Consider the following 17,950-nt stretch of genomic DNA (forward strand, 5'->3'; position numbering starts at 1 on the left):
ACGCTCAAGGCTTATTACTGCCTGGCTCAGTGCTCAGGAATCACTCCTGGCAGTGTTTGGGGAACCATGTGGAATACCAGGAATTGAACTCAGGTCAGCCACATGCAAAGTAAATGCCTTACCCATTTACTACCTCTCGGCCCCTGAATTTCTTTCTTTTTTTTAAATTCAGGCGTGTATGATGTTGGAGTGATAATACTGAGGGTAAGGTGCTTGCCAGGCACATGGTCAACTTGGGCTTGATCCCTGGCATTGCACACGTTCCCCCAAGAACTGCCAGGAATGATTATCCCCAGATCGGGCATGATCAGGGTGGTGTGGTTGTAGACCAGGAGTGATTCTTGAGCTCAGTCAGGAATAAGCCAACACTGAGCTGACCAATACTAAGTATGGCCCCAAAACCAAGATAAAGACATTTATTCCAGTATCAGTATCCAGTATAAGTGGGGGTGGGGAGGGAGAGTAGAACTTTCTCATTTTTGGGGGAGGGGAGATATGTTCCTGTGGAACTCAAGAGCCATAAGGGCTACATCTGGCGACTGTGGGGTCCCCCAGACTGTGTGAACCCAGAGCCTCACAAGTACTCAACCTCTTGAGCAACATCCCTAGACAGGTGCTCATTTCTTACAAGTATTGTATAAAAATAACTGTAAGATACTCTGGAATGTAAAATAATATTTCACCCAGATGTCTTAAGCATTAGCATGTTAAGATTTCAATGTTAATGGTTTAATGAATTAATGTTAATGATTTAATGATTGAGCTGGAACAATAGCACAGCGGGAAGGGTGTTTGCCTTGCACACGGCCAACTGGGGTTTGATTCCTCTGTCCCTCTTGGAGAGCCCGGCAAGCTACCAAAAGTATCCTGCCTGCATGGCATAGCCTGCTAAGCTACCCGTGGCGCATTCGATATGCCAAAAACAGTAACAAGTTTCACAATGGAGACGTTACTAGTACCCACTCAAGCAAATCGATGAACAACAGGATAACTGTGCTACAGTGCTACAGATTTAATGATTACCAACTTATCTCAGTTGGAACTGCTTATGTGCTCAAAAATAAAACACACAAACATTCATAGTCAATGCATCGTTGTTACTGTCATATCTGCCAAATTCCACCTCTACTTTCAAGAAACCCTGTAATTTTACCTGTGTAGAACACAGACACACACATACATACAAACATGCACACAGTATACATTCCCACTCCTGTTCTACTAGAAGGTAACAACAAACTTACTACTCTTCTATCATCCTTTTCCCATGAATTTTGATAATGTTCTCAAGTTGAATACACAGGTATCAACCTTACATATCTACAAACTATTCCACCATACAAATATTCACTTATTTGGTCTGCGTGATATTTGCTCTATTTTGCTCTTCAACTTTTACTGTTACACAATTTTATAATTATATACATACTGATTCACACCAGCACAAGTACACAGAAAAAGAACTGTCAGTCAAGAAACATGTGTCTCCATATACATGACAGATCTTGTAAAACTAGCCTCATTCAATGATGCATCAGATAGGATATTTCCCCAAATCATAATGAGGTACTGTAATAAACTTGAAATTTTCGTGCTTAAAAAAAAATAAACAGAAAAAACAGTCATGACAATAATAGCTGGGATGATCACACTGGACAAGAGCTGAGGGTTAAAAATAGGTAGGGTGGGGGCTGGAGCAACAGCACAGCGGGTAGGACGTCTGCCTTGCACACGGCCAACCCGGGTTCGATTCCCAGCATCCCATATAATCCCCTGAGCACAGCCAGGAGTGATTCCTGAGTGCAGAGTCAGGAGTAACCCCTGTGCATCACCGGGTGTGACCCAAAAAGCAAAAAAAAAAAAAAAAAAAAAAAAAAAAAAAAGGTAAGGGATATTCTGGATAACTTTTCAGTATCAACACTGCAAACCACAGTGCGCAAAAGGAGAGAGAGAGAGAGAAGAAAAGCATCTGCCATAGAGGCCAGTAGCGGGTGGGAGGTGGGGTATGATGGGTGGGAACCTGGGGACACTTGTGCTGGGAAATGTACACTGGTGGAGGGATGGATGTTGGAATACTTATGACTGAAACTCAATCATGAAAAGCTTTGTAACAACAACAACAAAATAATAATAATAAAAAAAAACAGAAAATCTAAAACTTCCTAAGCCTGAAGCATCTTTATAGCTACTTAAGTTATTATTATTGTTTGCCTTAGGACCAACCTGATGTCCGGGGCTTACTCCTGGCTCTGCACCGCGAAATTATTCCTGGTGGTGCTTGGGCAACCACAAAGGATGACAGGACTTGAACCTGGGTTGGCTGCTTGCAAGGCAAGCGCGTGCCCTAGGCTCTGGCCCCATACAGTTCCTTCTGTTGTAATCAAACACTCACCCTCCTTCTTCTGTCTGTTTGTGAATGTACGCCAGGAGGTCTGCCGCTCTCCCGGTTCCCTCACACACAACCACCGGAACGGGAGGGCTCTCCTGAAGGTATTCGAGAACCGTGAGAATGACATTCGGCCCACCTTCAAATATAAGTGCTACCACAGGGACACCCTGGCCAATTCCTGCAAAAAAACAGTTTAGATATTAAGCAAAATTGAACAGATGAAGCTTACACTCAATTAAAACAAACCAAAAAAGGCTCCTTTGGGGGTGGGAGGAAAGAGCATTTCAAGTGGTGCTCAAGGGGCCCATCCTCAAAATTCTTAGGTACCTGGAACCCTGGTTCAAAGCAAGGACACACAGATGCAGTGTGCTCAGGCCCTATGGTGCCAGGAATTACCCAGGCCTCCCAGGCAGTGCTTTGGGACTTCCAGGGTTCTAACCACTGATTAAAATCTTTCCAAAATGAAAAACATTGTAACACCTAGGGGTTGGAGAGAGTGTTGAAAAGGCCATGTGTGGGTTTATCAGCAGAAGCCTGGGCTTCATAACCACAATCACAGAGCAAAGGTGACCCCTGAGCACACACACCCATGTGTATCCCCAAAACAAAAATGAAAGAAAAAAATCTAGAAAACCAGTTAGGCATATGACAAAAATTATGTAACATATAATTACATATAATATAAATTATATAACATATAATATATATACTTACATACATTATATATATGAATTAAAACTTATAATATTTATAAAACAAAATGTTGTATGTCTAAACTGAGCTCTTAAGAAATATATTTAACAAATTTGCTTTGTCTTTGGGCCACACCCGGAGATGCCCAGGGATTACTCCTGGGTCTGCACTCAGGAATTACTCCTGGTGGGCTTGGGGGACCATGTGAGATGCAAGGGAATCACCCCGGCCCTATGATTTTTGGTTTTTTTTTCCCTCATTTTTCTCTGAGACCATATAACTAAACTTCTAATATGTTTTATTCATCTTATAAATATGTATTTGTGGGTTGGGGAATATATAGAAAAAGGCTGGATATAGGGCCAGAGATTATAGCACAGAAGCTAAGGCACTTGCCTTGCCCCGCACTCAGCTGACCCTGGTTCAATCCTTGACACTCCAGCTGCCACAGAACCACCAGGAGTAATCCCTGAGCAAAAAGCCAGGAGTAAGGAAGGCCCTGATCATCTGAGGCATGGACCAAACCTTCTCACCCCACTCACCCACAAAGAGAAAGAGCACTGGAATGCATACTTTGCACAAGGAGTCCCAAGTTTAAGAACAGCACTGCATGGACCCCCAGCACCACTTAAAGTGTGTGCAAAAGAATGTATCAATTCCAAATGAACGGAACATTAATACCAAGTAAATAAAAAATAGGATTTAATAAATAGAACTGATCAATAAATACAAGACTGTATCAGAGTAACAGAAAAAAAATTAGCAAAAACCTATCATTTTTTTATAACAATCTGCAATACTGTGAAAGAATCTAGACTATAGGTAACTAAGATTTTTTAACATATAATGAATTTGGCTTGTTGTTGCCACAGTGCCAGGGACCAAACTCAGAGCCTTTCACATGCAAGCCATGCATCTACCACTGGGCTTCATTCCCCCATCCTAAATCAGCAGGAATTTTTAGGAGATGCTACGTGACTTCACCATGATCAGAGCACAGTCATATAATTTCGTATTTCTATTTTTCTTTGTCATAATTTTCACCTTCTTGGATGTCTTATGATCAAAGTATTTCTTTGTTAGATAAAAATCAACCATGCTGAATTCCAGAAAACTGGAGCATTGTCTGGCAAAAAAGACTTGGTGCCAAAAAAGTGATATTCTTACAAATTTTAGGCAAGCTGATTTTAAAACAAAAGTTTCCCTTTTTATGTTTCAAACACAAATTTCCAAGTCTTACATAAAAACATACCACACATTTACAGTTTCCTGATTTAATGAGCCTGAAAGGAGGTTACAATAGCAACAGATTGCAATGAACCTTTGTGGCTTTGGCCTTGATATCCAAGTACATTACTTGGCCTCAAACCTTTTTTCCTAGATCTTCTTTTATTGTTTTTTTATAGCCATTTGTGAATGGCTTCATATGTGTTTCCTTGAAAATTAGGAAAAGAGCACTAACTTTTTAGAATGTTGCCAACAATTAACACAATCCCAGAATAATTTCAACAGTAACAAAAGTTACAAAATCCCTTACTAGCATGAATTCTTTGTTGGTTAATGGTTTTCTCAAGTTCTCTTCTCAGTCTGACTTCTGCCCCATACTTTCCAACAGTGCCATCGTCCACCAATATGAAATGGGAATGGAGATTATTCAGAACATTCAATTTACTCAGAGGGTTCAATAAAGTTTGATAAGGAGCAACCACCTAAACAGTAAATGTAAGGGTTAGTCGGCACAATAAAATATAAAGTAAAAATAAACTTTGAAATTATCTACAAATTTTTAAGTATAGCAATGAAAAGTGTCTAAGGATAAAATATAACACTGTGCTTAAAAATTTATCAGTAATGCATTAACCATACAATTATTTTGACCCTGACTGAAGAATATTTCATTCCTGTTGCAAAGGAAAAGGAAGCAAATTAAGTGAGGAAAGCACTGAATTACTACAAAAACAATACAATATATAAAAAGGACACTAAATAAAAGCAAACAAAAATCACTATTGTCCAAGCCATAAGTAAAATCCTTAAAAATACAATACCATTATAAGATAAAGTTAATCATTATAACGGAGTAACTTAGAACTTAAAAAAATTCTATTTAATGAATTCACATGTCTACAACCTAACCAAATAAAACAATAGCATTTTATCATTAACTCTTGGCAACAGAAAAACTTGTTCTTAGCATCCTGGAGCCATTAAAAATTTGATTACATAGATCAGAGAGACAGCTCAAAGGGCTGGTGTACAAGCTTTGCATGTGGCAGGACTGGGTTCAACCCCCAGCACTGCAGGGTCCCCTGAATACCACTGGGAGTAACTCCAGAGAATTGTGCTAAGAGTAGCCACTGGTGAACCAAAACCAGAAAACAAACAAAAGTATTTCTGGGATTAGAACATACAGTGCAGTGAGGCAACACACGAGCTTTACGTGTAGAAACCCAAATTGCAGTGCTGCCATGGCATGGACCCCTGAACACTACCAGGAGTCATCCCCAACGCCAACGCCAAAGTAGCTCCACAAGCACTGTCAGATGTGGTCCACAAAGCTTTTAAATTACAAAGATAAGCCTAATATAAAAAAAGTGAAATTATATTATACTCCCACTCTCACAAAAGGGCATTAACATGGGCAGGGCCAGAGCTGTAGAACAGGGGGTAAGGCACTTGCCTTGCAAGGTGGTCAACTCTTGTTCGATCCTGAGCACCAAACATGGTAAGCTAAGTGCTGCCCAAGGTCATTCTGAAGCACAGAGCCAGGAAAAATCCCTGACCTCCACTGGGTGTGAGCCCCTTCCCACTAAGGTCATAGTCCCAAATGTAAAAAAAATAAAAATTTAAATCTCTGAACACACTTTCAAAAGAAAATATAATCTGAAACTTCATTAGCATGGTATAAGCATCTTAAATTGCTTTTTTTTAAAAACATTTTTTGTGTAATTTTGTTGACACCTAAGTTCAGAACATTAAGAAATTTCAAGAAAGCATTCTCACATCTTTTCCAACCAGATCATTTCTGTTTTCGATCACTCCCCAGGGCGCAATCCCGATGGTGCAAATCTTTCGGGAGGACCTGGAGGCATGTTCTTTCAGGGCGTCACCCACATGCTTTGCCACACCTGTTTATACAAAATTTGATTTACTTATTTGAAAGGCTTTTGTGGTACAAATAATTCTGTACTCAATCTGTAACAACTTGAGGCATTTACCCTTTACACATACAAAATACAAGGTAACAAACCCAATTTGTATGAATACTAGAGCTGAGAGGAAAAAAATTCCACTGTGCCAGTAGACTAGTCCTTTCTTACATTCCTTAGTGAAGTAACTACATTTTAGGGATTAATTCTCTATCATCTTAAATGAAATGAAGATTGTGGGTCAGTTGCATCAGCAAAGAATACACACATACAACAAACAACTGCACAAGTTGTCAAGCATAGAGAAAAGTACAAAGTAAAACACAGAAGTGCATAGAATGTGTCACTACCACTTGTTATGAGCTGTGTCTGCAGTCTTCCGTGAATCTCTCTAATGATGGGCCCTCAGGAATAGCAGCAATCAGAGAACCTAGGCCTAAAAGTATGAGATTAAATCCCCCCCCCCCCCCACATGTACCAAGTATGGTCCTGGTAACACTGCTGTGATTTCAGCTATATTGTTTACTGGCTGTACCACACACAGGCAGGTACCTGTAAGCACCACAAAAGGGTGTAAGCCATAGTGAGCACTGCAACTATAAAGATGTGTCAGCACCGTGGGCAGGGAAGTACGACTTCCTGGGAACCCATAGGTAAGTGCAGTGACCCCAGGGAGCACAATCATCATTAATGGGCCAACCAGTGTATGATTCTGGGTGCGCAAACAGGCACCACAACCAAAGGAGTGCAAACCTTAATAAGTACTGTCGCTGAATGTACACACACCGACCACCACCAGATGAGAGTCATATCCCAAGCACTTCCAGGGGAGAACACGCCTTCCCCAGTTATTGATAACAAGTAAGACACTTGCTATTTAACTTAATAATGGTGTTTTACTTTACATCTGTCTTCCTTTTATCTAACCTGCATATCCCAGAAGGGAAACAAAGATTTTAGTACAATATAGATTGATTTTGAAAGCTATTTTCTATCACTGTTTAAGCAATAGGTTTACATTCTTCTAACAATGTAAAAGTAGTCAAGTGTGACAGGAGTAACACTGAGTTCTAAATTAGGGGTCAGGAACCTATCTCTGTTAAGGGTCATGGAGAAAATATTTTAAGACCTTGCAAGGATTGTGCAGGGCATAGAATCTCTATAAGAATCATTCATCTCTGCTGTTATAACCACCTACAATATAAAAAGTAACTTGTGTGGCCATGTTCCAATAAACCTTTATTTACAAATAAAAAGAGTATGACAAATTTGGTGATGGAGTTCAACAGATTGCCAGCTCTTTTTTTTTAGTTGTTGAAAAGGCTCTGATTACCAGCTCTTGCTCTAAGTGTTTTGTTGGTTTTTTTAAAAGCCTAATGAAAACCAAATATTTATACAGTTATCATTCACACCTAGGACCTGAAGATCATTCAGCATACACCACTATTTCAAATACCTAATTTAGAGAAATATGTAAGAACACTAAATAAAAACTGGTACAATTTTGTAAAAAACATTACCGGTGTTTACGCCTCCAGTTAAAATCCAGGCTCCGGTTGTAACTGCAGCTTTGATAAGACCCTTTCCAAGCAATTGCTTGATTCGTGGATGTAGCTCAAATTTCTGCATGCCCCCATGGACAGAGATAACCAGTTTGGGTAATTCCATTTGCCATTCTTTAAGCAGTAGTTGCAGAATGACTTCAGGTTTGGTGTCATATGATAATCTCACATACTAAAAAAGATTTTTAAAACATCGTTACTTGTTAATACATTTTTTAGTGCAGTATTATATAACTTCATTTGAACTGAATAAGTTTCCTAGACTAGTTTCAATACATTTACATTACCTAAAAACAAGCAATATCAAATTATTTAAGTTTAAAAACTCATTTTATGAAAGACATACAAAACTCTTAACGTTTTATACTTTAAGACACAAACTGCTATTTTCTTTATTTATAATAATTAAATTACTATTTATCCAACTTAAAATTTCATTGCCTTATTTAACTATGAGTAAGCAGTGAGTAAGAAATACTAAGGCTAGCTAGAATGAAGAGAAAGGGAAAAAAGAAGAAAATGAGGGGGAAAAAATGAGGGCTTCTATAACTTTAGCTATTAAAATAGGAGAAAATATTTTTTTTCAAAGATTTATTTAGTCAGTGACCTAGTCCATTATAACAGAACTGTGACTAGCAAATAACAAAGGTATTTTATAATATGGATGACTTTTTTCTTTCACTAAAGCTAACTACTGACTTGATCTAAATATTAAATTACTGAAAAAATTTAATCATTTCAAATGGATTCAATGGTTTAATTTTTAAAAAACCATTTTCTAGAAAATAAGCTATCACATCAGTGAAATAACTTCCTTTGTCTTGAAAGATTAAAAAAATTATCTTTCTGTTAAGTGATATCATAAAACTTACTTGCTATAACTTTAATTCATTCTCTTTGTCTAAAGCACATATATGAATTAGCTCATAAGAAATCTGAAATATTCAGATGTTGGAAGAATATTTTTAATCATCTTCAAGAAAGGTTCTTTGCAAAACAATGTGCTGTCCATTCCTTTACAAACAGAGATCAAACATCAATAAAAATGTATTTAATATGCCCCAAAATATCATACCCCCAAATATCAAAATCCTATAAAACTGATAAAACTCCAGCGTTCCTTAAGAAAATTTTGTACCTTACATGTGTAAAGCCCTGAGCTTGACCTCCAGTACCATAAAAAGGAAAAAAGTTTCAAGGACTATTTTGCAATAGTATTTGTTCTGTACTAAATCTGATGGCACAGCTTCCAGTTATTTCTTTAAAAAAAATTTGAGGAAGATGACATATGGAGGTGTTTAGGGAGCATGAGGACCACACCTAACCTAGCAGTGTTGGGGGGCCATGTGGCACAGAGAATCAAAGCTTTGTGAGCCATGTGCTGAATTCTTAACTCATTCATTCATTTTGGCATATAAAGTAGTGCTTGGGAAAAAAGCATGTCAAAGCTGGACGGATATGCCCAGCAGGCTGAGGACACGCTCTGCATGCAGGAGGCCTGAGTTTCATCCTGGCACCACACCACAGGTCTCCCGAGGACTCCCAAGAAAACACCCCGAACTATGCACTGGCAGCAGCCCCCAAGCATCACTTGAGTATGCCCCCCCCTCAAAAAAAACCACACATGCACAAAAATGCTAGGAATTAACGAGGAATTCATTTCTAACAATAATGAATTCTTCCTTTGGTGAGACCTGGGGTCGATCCCTGGCAATTCCAAAAAAAATTTTTTTTCTTCTAATTAAATTTCAATTTCCCCTCAGTAACCAGAGGACCTAGAAAACACAATAAAAATAGGTTGTTTTGTTTTGGGGCCAGCAATGCTCAGGGGTTACTCCTGGCTCTGCATTCAGGAATTATTCCTGGCGGTGCTCAGAGGACCATGTGGGATGCTGGGGATTAAACCCAGTGTGCAAGGCAAATGCCCTGCCAGTTGTGCTATCGCTCCAGCCCCATAAAAATGTTTTAAGGCATCAGAGAGATAGTGAGGATAGGGTGGGGACAGAGGGATAATCAGAGGATCCAGGAACAACAAGAAACATGAGACAGATCCACCTTTTAACTGCTTTTTTCTATCTTTCAGGGAGGTAGGCAGAAAAGCATAAAAGGTACAATGTTGGCATATCTGGTAAATCACAATGAATAGCTATATTTCTAGAGGGTCTCTAGTTTGCCCATAAGTAGAGAAGGTATTAATTCAGAATAGTAACAAGCCAAAAATAAATTTAGTGTCTATTCTAAGATTAATGAACAGGAAAAGAATATAGATTACGGGCTAATAAGGAAAAAATTCAAATACTTAATCCAGAAGATAAAGGAAACGGGAACCAAAAAAAGTAAGACAGTAGACTAAACGAAAAAGACATATTGTACTTAAAGAGAAACTTCTTCACCAGGCAAAGAAAGTTAAAAAAAAAAATTCGACTATACTGCCTTCAGAAAAAAGTATATTTTGTCAAGGAAAATGATAAAACACTCCATAATCATGAAACGTTCAAGTCACTAAGATCTCACAATTATACAAGTATTTGCATGCATTAAAAAAAAAGTTAAAAGATAATTGAGACTAATTTTCTGAGACAGTTTTACATAAAGTGCCACATAGTAAATGTTAATAATAAAAAAATTAAGTTAAAAAAAATGAGAGACATACCTTTGCTCTGTATGAATGAGAACCCCCTTGAAAATTTATGATTCCATAAGCATCTGTTGGACTCAGTTCTGTATGCTTTTCCACAGACCACTCTTCTATCTGATTAAGATGATCACCCAATTTCACATCTGAGTATTTCATGGCAAGACTTGCAGTAAAACAAGCATGCTGCTTGACCAAGCGACCACAAAAACACCTAAAGGGGAAAAATGAGTTTCAAAAGACCATTTACCAAATTTGTCAAGAAAGTTATAAAGTGGGTCAGAGGGGAAGCCCAAAAGGCTAGAGTGCATGCTCTCCATGAGGGAAACTTCAGCTTAGTTCCACCATCACATGGTCCTCCACACTCCGTGTCTGTTAAGAGCTGAACTTAACAGATCAGAAAAGTTAGCAGGGGCCAGAGACACGGTGCAGTGGTGGTAAGATGCTTCCTTGAACTTAACTGACCTGGCAGAGAGTTGCTGGGGTGCAACCCCACCACCATTTCTTCCCACAACCATTCTGCGCCACCCACAGCATATTATGGAGGAAGGTGGTGGGAGTGAAACTGAGACATTGGTGGTGAGAAATGTACCTCGGTGAACAGATGGGTGTTAGAACCTGGTATGCCTAAAACCCAATCATGAATAGCTTTGTAATGGTCTATCTCACAGTGATTCAATTGAGAAAACAAAGAGATAAAAAAAAAAACTGTGTAGGTTAAGTTACAAGAGAGAATCTGTAAGTAAGACTAATCTAAACCTCTGAGAAGGGAGAATCCAGTGGAAATCACATCAAAACTTCAAGACTGTACATAAATGCAAAATGATGCCACAGCAAGTCACTGACCACAGATGGAGGCGCAGCATGCAAGACAGTGAGCATTCCCTTCACTGGCATCTTAAAGGCTTGAAAGTTAGTGACTGATCCTCTGTGACTGCTAAGTTTTCATCGAGAAAGAGGCAAAATAACTCACAACAAGCAGAAAGAAAACCAGGTCCTCCTTCTGATGGTGCTTCGAGGGGCAAGTCTGGTTCCAGGAACATGAGAAAGATTCCTCCCAAAAGAGATGGCTTGCCAGTGTGAAATACTCCAGAGGAGATGAAAAGGAGGTAAAAAGTGCCTACCTAGGCTGCAGGGAGGGAGGGAAACTGGGGACAGTGCTGAAGAGTGGCCACTGGTGAAGGGACTGTGATTGTATGCCTGAAACTCAATCATGAATAACTCTGTAACTTTGAAGTTCATGGAGATCCAAGAAGAAAAAAATTAACAAATTTAAATGCCTACCAAGGATACAGGCTGTGGGAACGGCAGGAACCTGGGGACAGTGGTGGTGGCACCAGTGTTACAGCATTGTTATGTCTGAAATAATTCTATTATGAACAACTTTGTAAATCATAATATCTTGATAAAATATGTTTATGTGTATATATTTATATATATATATATTTATATGTGTATATATATAGTTTTTATTGCCAAAAAATGATTGGAGTGAAATAAACATTTTCAGATCAACCAAGCTTAGAAGGTTCATCTCCATTATAACTGTACTAAACCAAATGCAGGAAATACTAAATCTAAATTAAACCAAATGCAGTAAATGAAACAAAGAAATAAAATTTCCCATCTAGAGGAAAGAATGAAGAGGACTGGAAACAACTCATTATCACTGTCACCGGCATCCCATTATTCATCGATTCACTCGAGTGGGCGCCAGTAACTCCATTCGTCCCAGCCTTGAGATTTTAGCTGCCTCTCCTTACTCGTCTTTCCCAATACTGCCATACTGGAGGCTATACTAACTCACTATACTAAAATGAATTAATTCATTATCATTTTTGTTTCTAGTCTACTAACCTCTTGTCTTCCTCCCATATTTGATCTTATTTTCCTGGACATGGTTATTAACTTAATTACAAAAGAAATTGAGGTACATTTAAGATTTCCCTTTTCCTACAAATCCACCATGTCCAACTGAGTTTATCACATTAATCCCATAAATATGTCTGCCTCTCTTCCTCACCATAGCTGCTATCTCAACAAGCTGATGCTGGCATGCACCACCACTTACACTTAGATGTGGCTTAATTAACACAATTTGTGACCCCAGCATTGCTGTGTTGAATCAGAATCATGCAGCCACAATCGTGGTCTTATAGAGTCTACAATATAAGATGAACCTGGTCTGACAGAACCAGGTCCACCTCCTTCAGTGTCAGGCCTTCCCACATTCAGTTCTCTCTGCCTTAACTCCCTTTCCCAGCAAACTCACAATCAACTACATAACACTGCTCGGCTAGCTTCACCTGCGTTTCGAGAAGTAGACTTTAAATTTAACAGCCTCCAAATCCCAGCCCCCTCCTTCCTTTTCTCTTCCTGGTTTCTGAGCCACACTCTGTGATGTTCAGGGCTCACTCCTGGCTCTGTGTTCAGGGATCTTTCTCAGCTGTGCTGGGGGACCGGCCAGGTGCATTGCTCAAGCCCAGGTTAGTCTCATGCAGGCCAAGGGCCTTAACACTTGCACCATTTCTCCTGCCCTTTACCACTCCGTTTTAACTGATACCTCTAATAGGTTTTTTTTTTCCAAATCTGTGCAACAGAATGATGTTATTCAACTTACCTGACAAGCTGCTGACAAATCTGACATCCTGGAAGGCATCTATTGAAAAAAAAAAAGTAAAAATTTTAGTCTGAACTGTATAAACAGAAATAAAAAATTAAAGTTTCTATTTATTATTGTAACAGAGCCACACCCAGTGGGACCATATGGTGCTGGATTAAACCTGGGATTCCTGCATGCAAAGCAGGTGTTTCAGTTCTTTGAGCTAGTTCAGCACACTTCAAAATTACATTATTTATAAAAAATAAGAATATACATATTTCCCTTAGGTACAACTGACAGTATCAAAATTAAAATTTATACTTTAGCTTAACTTTTCAATAGCTATCACAGATTATGTATACTCTTATTTATTCTAATAGCAATTTTTCCAACTCATAGTTCTATATTTTAAATATAACAAATTGGCTGTGTACAACATACAATCCAGAAAATTTAAAAGACTGACAGCTTTGACCACATAAAAACACATTTCTATGCTGCAAAATAGTACACCACTAATAGTCTAATGCCAAACTGAGGATGCCTAATATTTAACAAGCTTCCTCAATTTAATACATTGGTAAGCATCTCCCTCTTCTTTGACCACTATGTTTTTTGTCTTAGTGAAGCAAAATATTTTTTATTGAAAGACATTTAGAGAGAGCTGAGTGGAGAGAGAGTGAGGGAGGGAGGAAGGGAGAGAGGAGGGGAGGAAAGTGGGAGGGAGAGGGAGAGAGAGGGAGGGAGGGGGGAGAGAGAAGCAGAGATAGAGACAGAGAGACAGAGAGCACTCTAAAGCTTTTTGCCATTTGTGTAACTAACTTATTAATACCTTGTTCTGAGAAGTCTGTGGGGGAAAAGGTCTTTGACAAATACTCCAGAATAGGGATCTGCCATGGAACTAGCTCATGGGAAAATAGAACACTTAAAAATTTCAGAAAAATGAAGATTTCTAATGTAGAACTGGAGTACCCAGAATTAATGTTTGATCTAAAGAAACCGGATTCAACTGTATCTTGTAAGCAGAACTGAAAAACACACTGTGCTCTCTTCTTGACACCTTTTAGTATGTTTTAGCACTTCAGGGCAATGTTTTATTTGGAAGAAATTCAGGAAGACTGACAATGCTTTGTTGTTCTAATAGCCAATTTGAGAACTGGTCATAATACTGAGATTTTTTTTTCTCTGGAGTGTGACTGGCAATATAACCTTAGAATTTAAGATTAATCGCAATAAAGAGGAACAGTCTATGGGAGCTAAAGCGATAGTCAGCAGGTGGGGCGCTTGCCTTGCACACAGCTAACCCGGGTTCGATACCTGGCATCCCATTTTGTCCCCTGAGCACCACCAGGATTGATTCCTGAGTGCACAGCCAGGAGTAAGTCCACCCCCTGCCCCGCCCTGAGTATTGCCAGGTGTGGCCCCAAACTCAAGAAATAAATAATAATGGGGGGGAAAAAGATTCCCATCTGCTAGCAAGGTGAGTCACAGTAGCCTCAGGACACTGTGGAACCTCAAGGTTTGAGTAATTAACCCAATACAAGCATTACAGGTGGATTCTGATAATACATAACTTTTAAAAATAAGACCAGGTCTTTGACAAATTAGCTCAAATCCTAAAACTGGTCTTAATTTCTAACACCCAAAATGTGGATCTCAGAGCAGTGGCCACACTTCAGTGTCAACCACAGAAGGACTTAAGGGACAAAAAAAAATCTAGCTAGAGCTGGTCAAAAGCACTGACAAAGGGCAAACTGACCCAAAGGACAGGTAAGGGAGGAGGGACTTAAAAGACTCTGGAGCTAAGAAAAGCTAAAGCAGCCTGGCCTGAGGCTTGTATTCTGACATAGGGTAAGATGCTCCCAGGATACTTTTATGCTACTACAGATTTCATTAAAGACTGATTCTGAGAAAAAGTGACAAGACCCCTGAGCTCCACGAAGTCATTCAAGCTCTCCATCTATTGCTGACTGCTAAAGGAACCTCCGGAACTACCTACTCTTACTCTGCCTATGCAAAATGACTGAGCCCATTATTAGAACGTCATCTGTTACTCTAAGTAGATGAGCAGTGAAGGTGAAGAGAAAAAAAAAACACGTTTTGGTAATATTCCTTTTCATGGAAATTAGATTCTGTTCTTAATCTCTCTTTATGAAGTTTCTGCTTATAAACCTGGAACAAGTCCTGCATTCTTCTGTAACTTTCTAGAATAGTTTCCAGTTTTTAGTAAGTATTTTTACCTCAGTTGCACAGATCAACATTAACAATTCTGTCTTCTAAGGACCATGCCAGCAGAAGAGGGAGAACCTGACATGGTCTCAGAGATGGAATAGTGACTATGCGCTTTTCTCTTATGTGTGAGGACATCAGAGACCACAAACTAGGGAAACGGTTATCTGAACATGCTGGGACTGGGAGGTAGAACCTGCAGTTCTTGTAGCACTTCCCTGGATTTCCAGTTTGTTTCCATTTTTCTTTTATCAAGGACATGGGTCAGTAGTCCATGGACTAGTCATCTACCCTCAGGACTGAGAGGCTGGTTCTATGAAGTAACTGGGCAAATCATCTACTGAATTATGGATGTCCCAAAACAAAAATCTGCCACCTCAGAAATATGCCTTGAGTGGAAAAGGTTACTTTTCCTGGGAGGGACCTGAAGGTAGAATATAAAGTTAGCTTTGTAGGACACCCCAGGCCAGTATGCTCTATCCCATGCTTCTGTGAATCAGAACTCGTTTTCTAAAATGAGCAATTTAAGAGCAAAGACTAGAAGAACTAATGCATAAGAAAGATAAAGATGTGATGATATAGTCCATAGGGTCCTTGCTTTGCAAGCAACTGACCCGGGTTCCATTTCCGGCACCCACCTGGTCTCCCAACACCACCAGGAGTGAGCTCTGAGCTCTGCTGGGTGTGGCACAAAACACAAAAGTAAAACAAACCCAAGAAAAAGGATTATTTCAGCATGAAGTAGATTTGATTCAACAACCTAAATTTCATGAAAATGGAAGAAGGGACAGTGAGGACTGAAACTAAAAAGTAGGAGTTGAATTCAATAGTAGAAACCAAGAACTCTGTCTAGTTAGGGATGGCTGAAAGTGTCAAGAATGTTTTTTACCTTTACCCAAAAGATGAGAGAAAGAAAACCTCAATCAGAAATCTTTATTTGTAGTTACACTGGAACTGTGCCTCAGATCAACTGATCTGGTCATCCGGGTGCCACCAACTTGTAATTCATCTTTGCAAAACAATATGACTCCCTGCTTTCTTACTCTATAAAAGCCCCATCTTGTGACCTACTTTGAGGAGCATGAGTCCAACATCTTCCAACCTGCCAGCATGTTGCCGGTAAAGCTCTTTCTGAACTCATAAAAGGAACAAACACTAACAGTAATTACAATTAATACAATCTTGTTTGAATAAGCAGCCATTTTAACTAGAAATATACAGAATTAAAGACATATTACCTAGAAATATCTATTATCTAGAAATACCTATTAGAAATATATATTATCTAGAAATATCTATTATCTGGGACTCTGCGCCAGGCTGTGGGGTGGGTGAGAGCCCTTCCCACCCCAAGGGACCCAGCCCCGGCAGCTGACCTCCACTGCCCAACCAACACTACACTCCAGGCCGCTTTCCGGACCACACGGCCACATTATAAGACACTTCTACCCATTTTCCATGGTTACTACACCATATCTGATGGGGTTCAGACAGTAGACAACAAATCATAGAGAGAAATATACAAATACATGCCTCTCGGAGAGCTCAGTAAGCTACCGAAGAGTATCCCACGGCAGAGCCTGGCAAGTTCCCTGTGGCGTATTCGATATGCCAAAGACAGGAAAGACAACAGGTCTCATTCCCCTGACCCTGAAAGAGCCTCCAATCATTGAGAAAAGATGAGTTAGAAGAGGCTGCTAAAATCTCAGGGCTGGCACACATGCTAGGGGAAAAGGGAGCTCAGATAGAGAAGGGAGCACCAAATAAAAGGTGTTGGGAGGATCTTCCCAGGATGGGAGAAGCATGCCAAAAGTAGACTATAGACCAAACATGACTGCCACCCACTGCCTCCTTTGCAAACCACAACACCCAATAGGAGAGAGAGAACAAAAGGGAATTCCCTGCCACAGAGGCAGGGTGAGATGAGGGGGGGGGGGGGGGATACTGGTATCCGTGGTGGTGGGAAACGGGCACTGGTAGAGGGATGGGTATTTGATCACTGTATAATTGAAACCCAAGCACAAAAATGTGTAAGTCTGCAACTATACCTCATGATGTCTCACTATTAAAATTTTTTTTAAAAAAAGCACTGTAACACTGTAAAAAAAATTAGTTTATTAAAGATGCTGGAAAATTTTAAAAAATAATAATAAAAATAAAATAAATGTCTCAGGGCTGGGAGGAATAGAGATATGTTACTAGCACCCCCCCTTGGGTAAATCGACAATCAATGGGATGACAGTGATACAATGATCTATTATCTAGCAATAGATACAATTTATCTAGAAATGCCTAGGGAAAAATGTCTAGAAGAAACGAAAGTGCATGCTTACCTGTGAGGGTCTTTGGAACTTGGTATAATATATACACATTCCCTCTTGGTCAAAGTATTTTCTATCCAGGATTTCTGGGACTAAAACAAAAATTTTAAAAGATGGATTATAAGCAAACTCATTTACAATAAAAGGAAAATTTTCAATTCACTAGATTATTTGCTACACACTAAATGCTTCTGAGAGAAGCATACCAGAAAGATTAGAATCATTCCATTTAAGTCTAGTGTGTTCCATTACATTAAATGTGACATTAGAGTTGTGCTGTGCCGATACTGCTTGGGTCAAACAAATACCCAGGAGAGGAAAACCAAGTTTGAGATTTCCCCCTGTGAACCCAAAATCTCAAGAGGGACTA

The 17,950-nt window shown here is 39.3% G+C and overlaps 1 protein-coding gene across 2 annotated transcripts in view; it reads right to left on the bottom strand.

Moving 5' to 3' along the window:
• TRPM7 (transient receptor potential cation channel subfamily M member 7) overlaps nucleotides 1–17,950 on the bottom strand; it is a 104,860-nt gene that overhangs the window by 64,806 nt on the left and 22,104 nt on the right. Inside the window, exons 2-8 of one of the 2 annotated variants that reach the window (XM_056135351.1) lie at nucleotides 17,593–17,672; nucleotides 13,049–13,087; nucleotides 10,447–10,642; nucleotides 7,752–7,965; nucleotides 6,086–6,210; nucleotides 4,620–4,791; nucleotides 2,393–2,567 (exon numbers count right to left, since the gene is read on the bottom strand). In XM_056135351.1, coding sequence (XP_055991326.1) covers nucleotides 2,393–2,567; nucleotides 4,620–4,791; nucleotides 6,086–6,210; nucleotides 7,752–7,965; nucleotides 10,447–10,642; nucleotides 13,049–13,087; nucleotides 17,593–17,672 — 1,001 coding nt within the window. Of the gene's footprint in view, nucleotides 1–2,392; nucleotides 2,568–4,619; nucleotides 4,792–6,085; nucleotides 6,211–7,751; nucleotides 7,966–8,665; nucleotides 8,803–10,446; nucleotides 10,643–13,048; nucleotides 13,088–17,592; nucleotides 17,673–17,950 lie in introns of those variants that run through there. The other variant, XM_056135352.1, reaches the window with a different exon arrangement.

The sequence above is a fragment of the Sorex fumeus genome, unplaced genomic scaffold (assembly GCF_029834395.1).
Source record: "Sorex fumeus unplaced genomic scaffold, SorFum_2.1 ptg000111l, whole genome shotgun sequence".
NCBI classification, from domain to species: Eukaryota; Metazoa; Chordata; class Mammalia; order Eulipotyphla; family Soricidae; genus Sorex; species Sorex fumeus.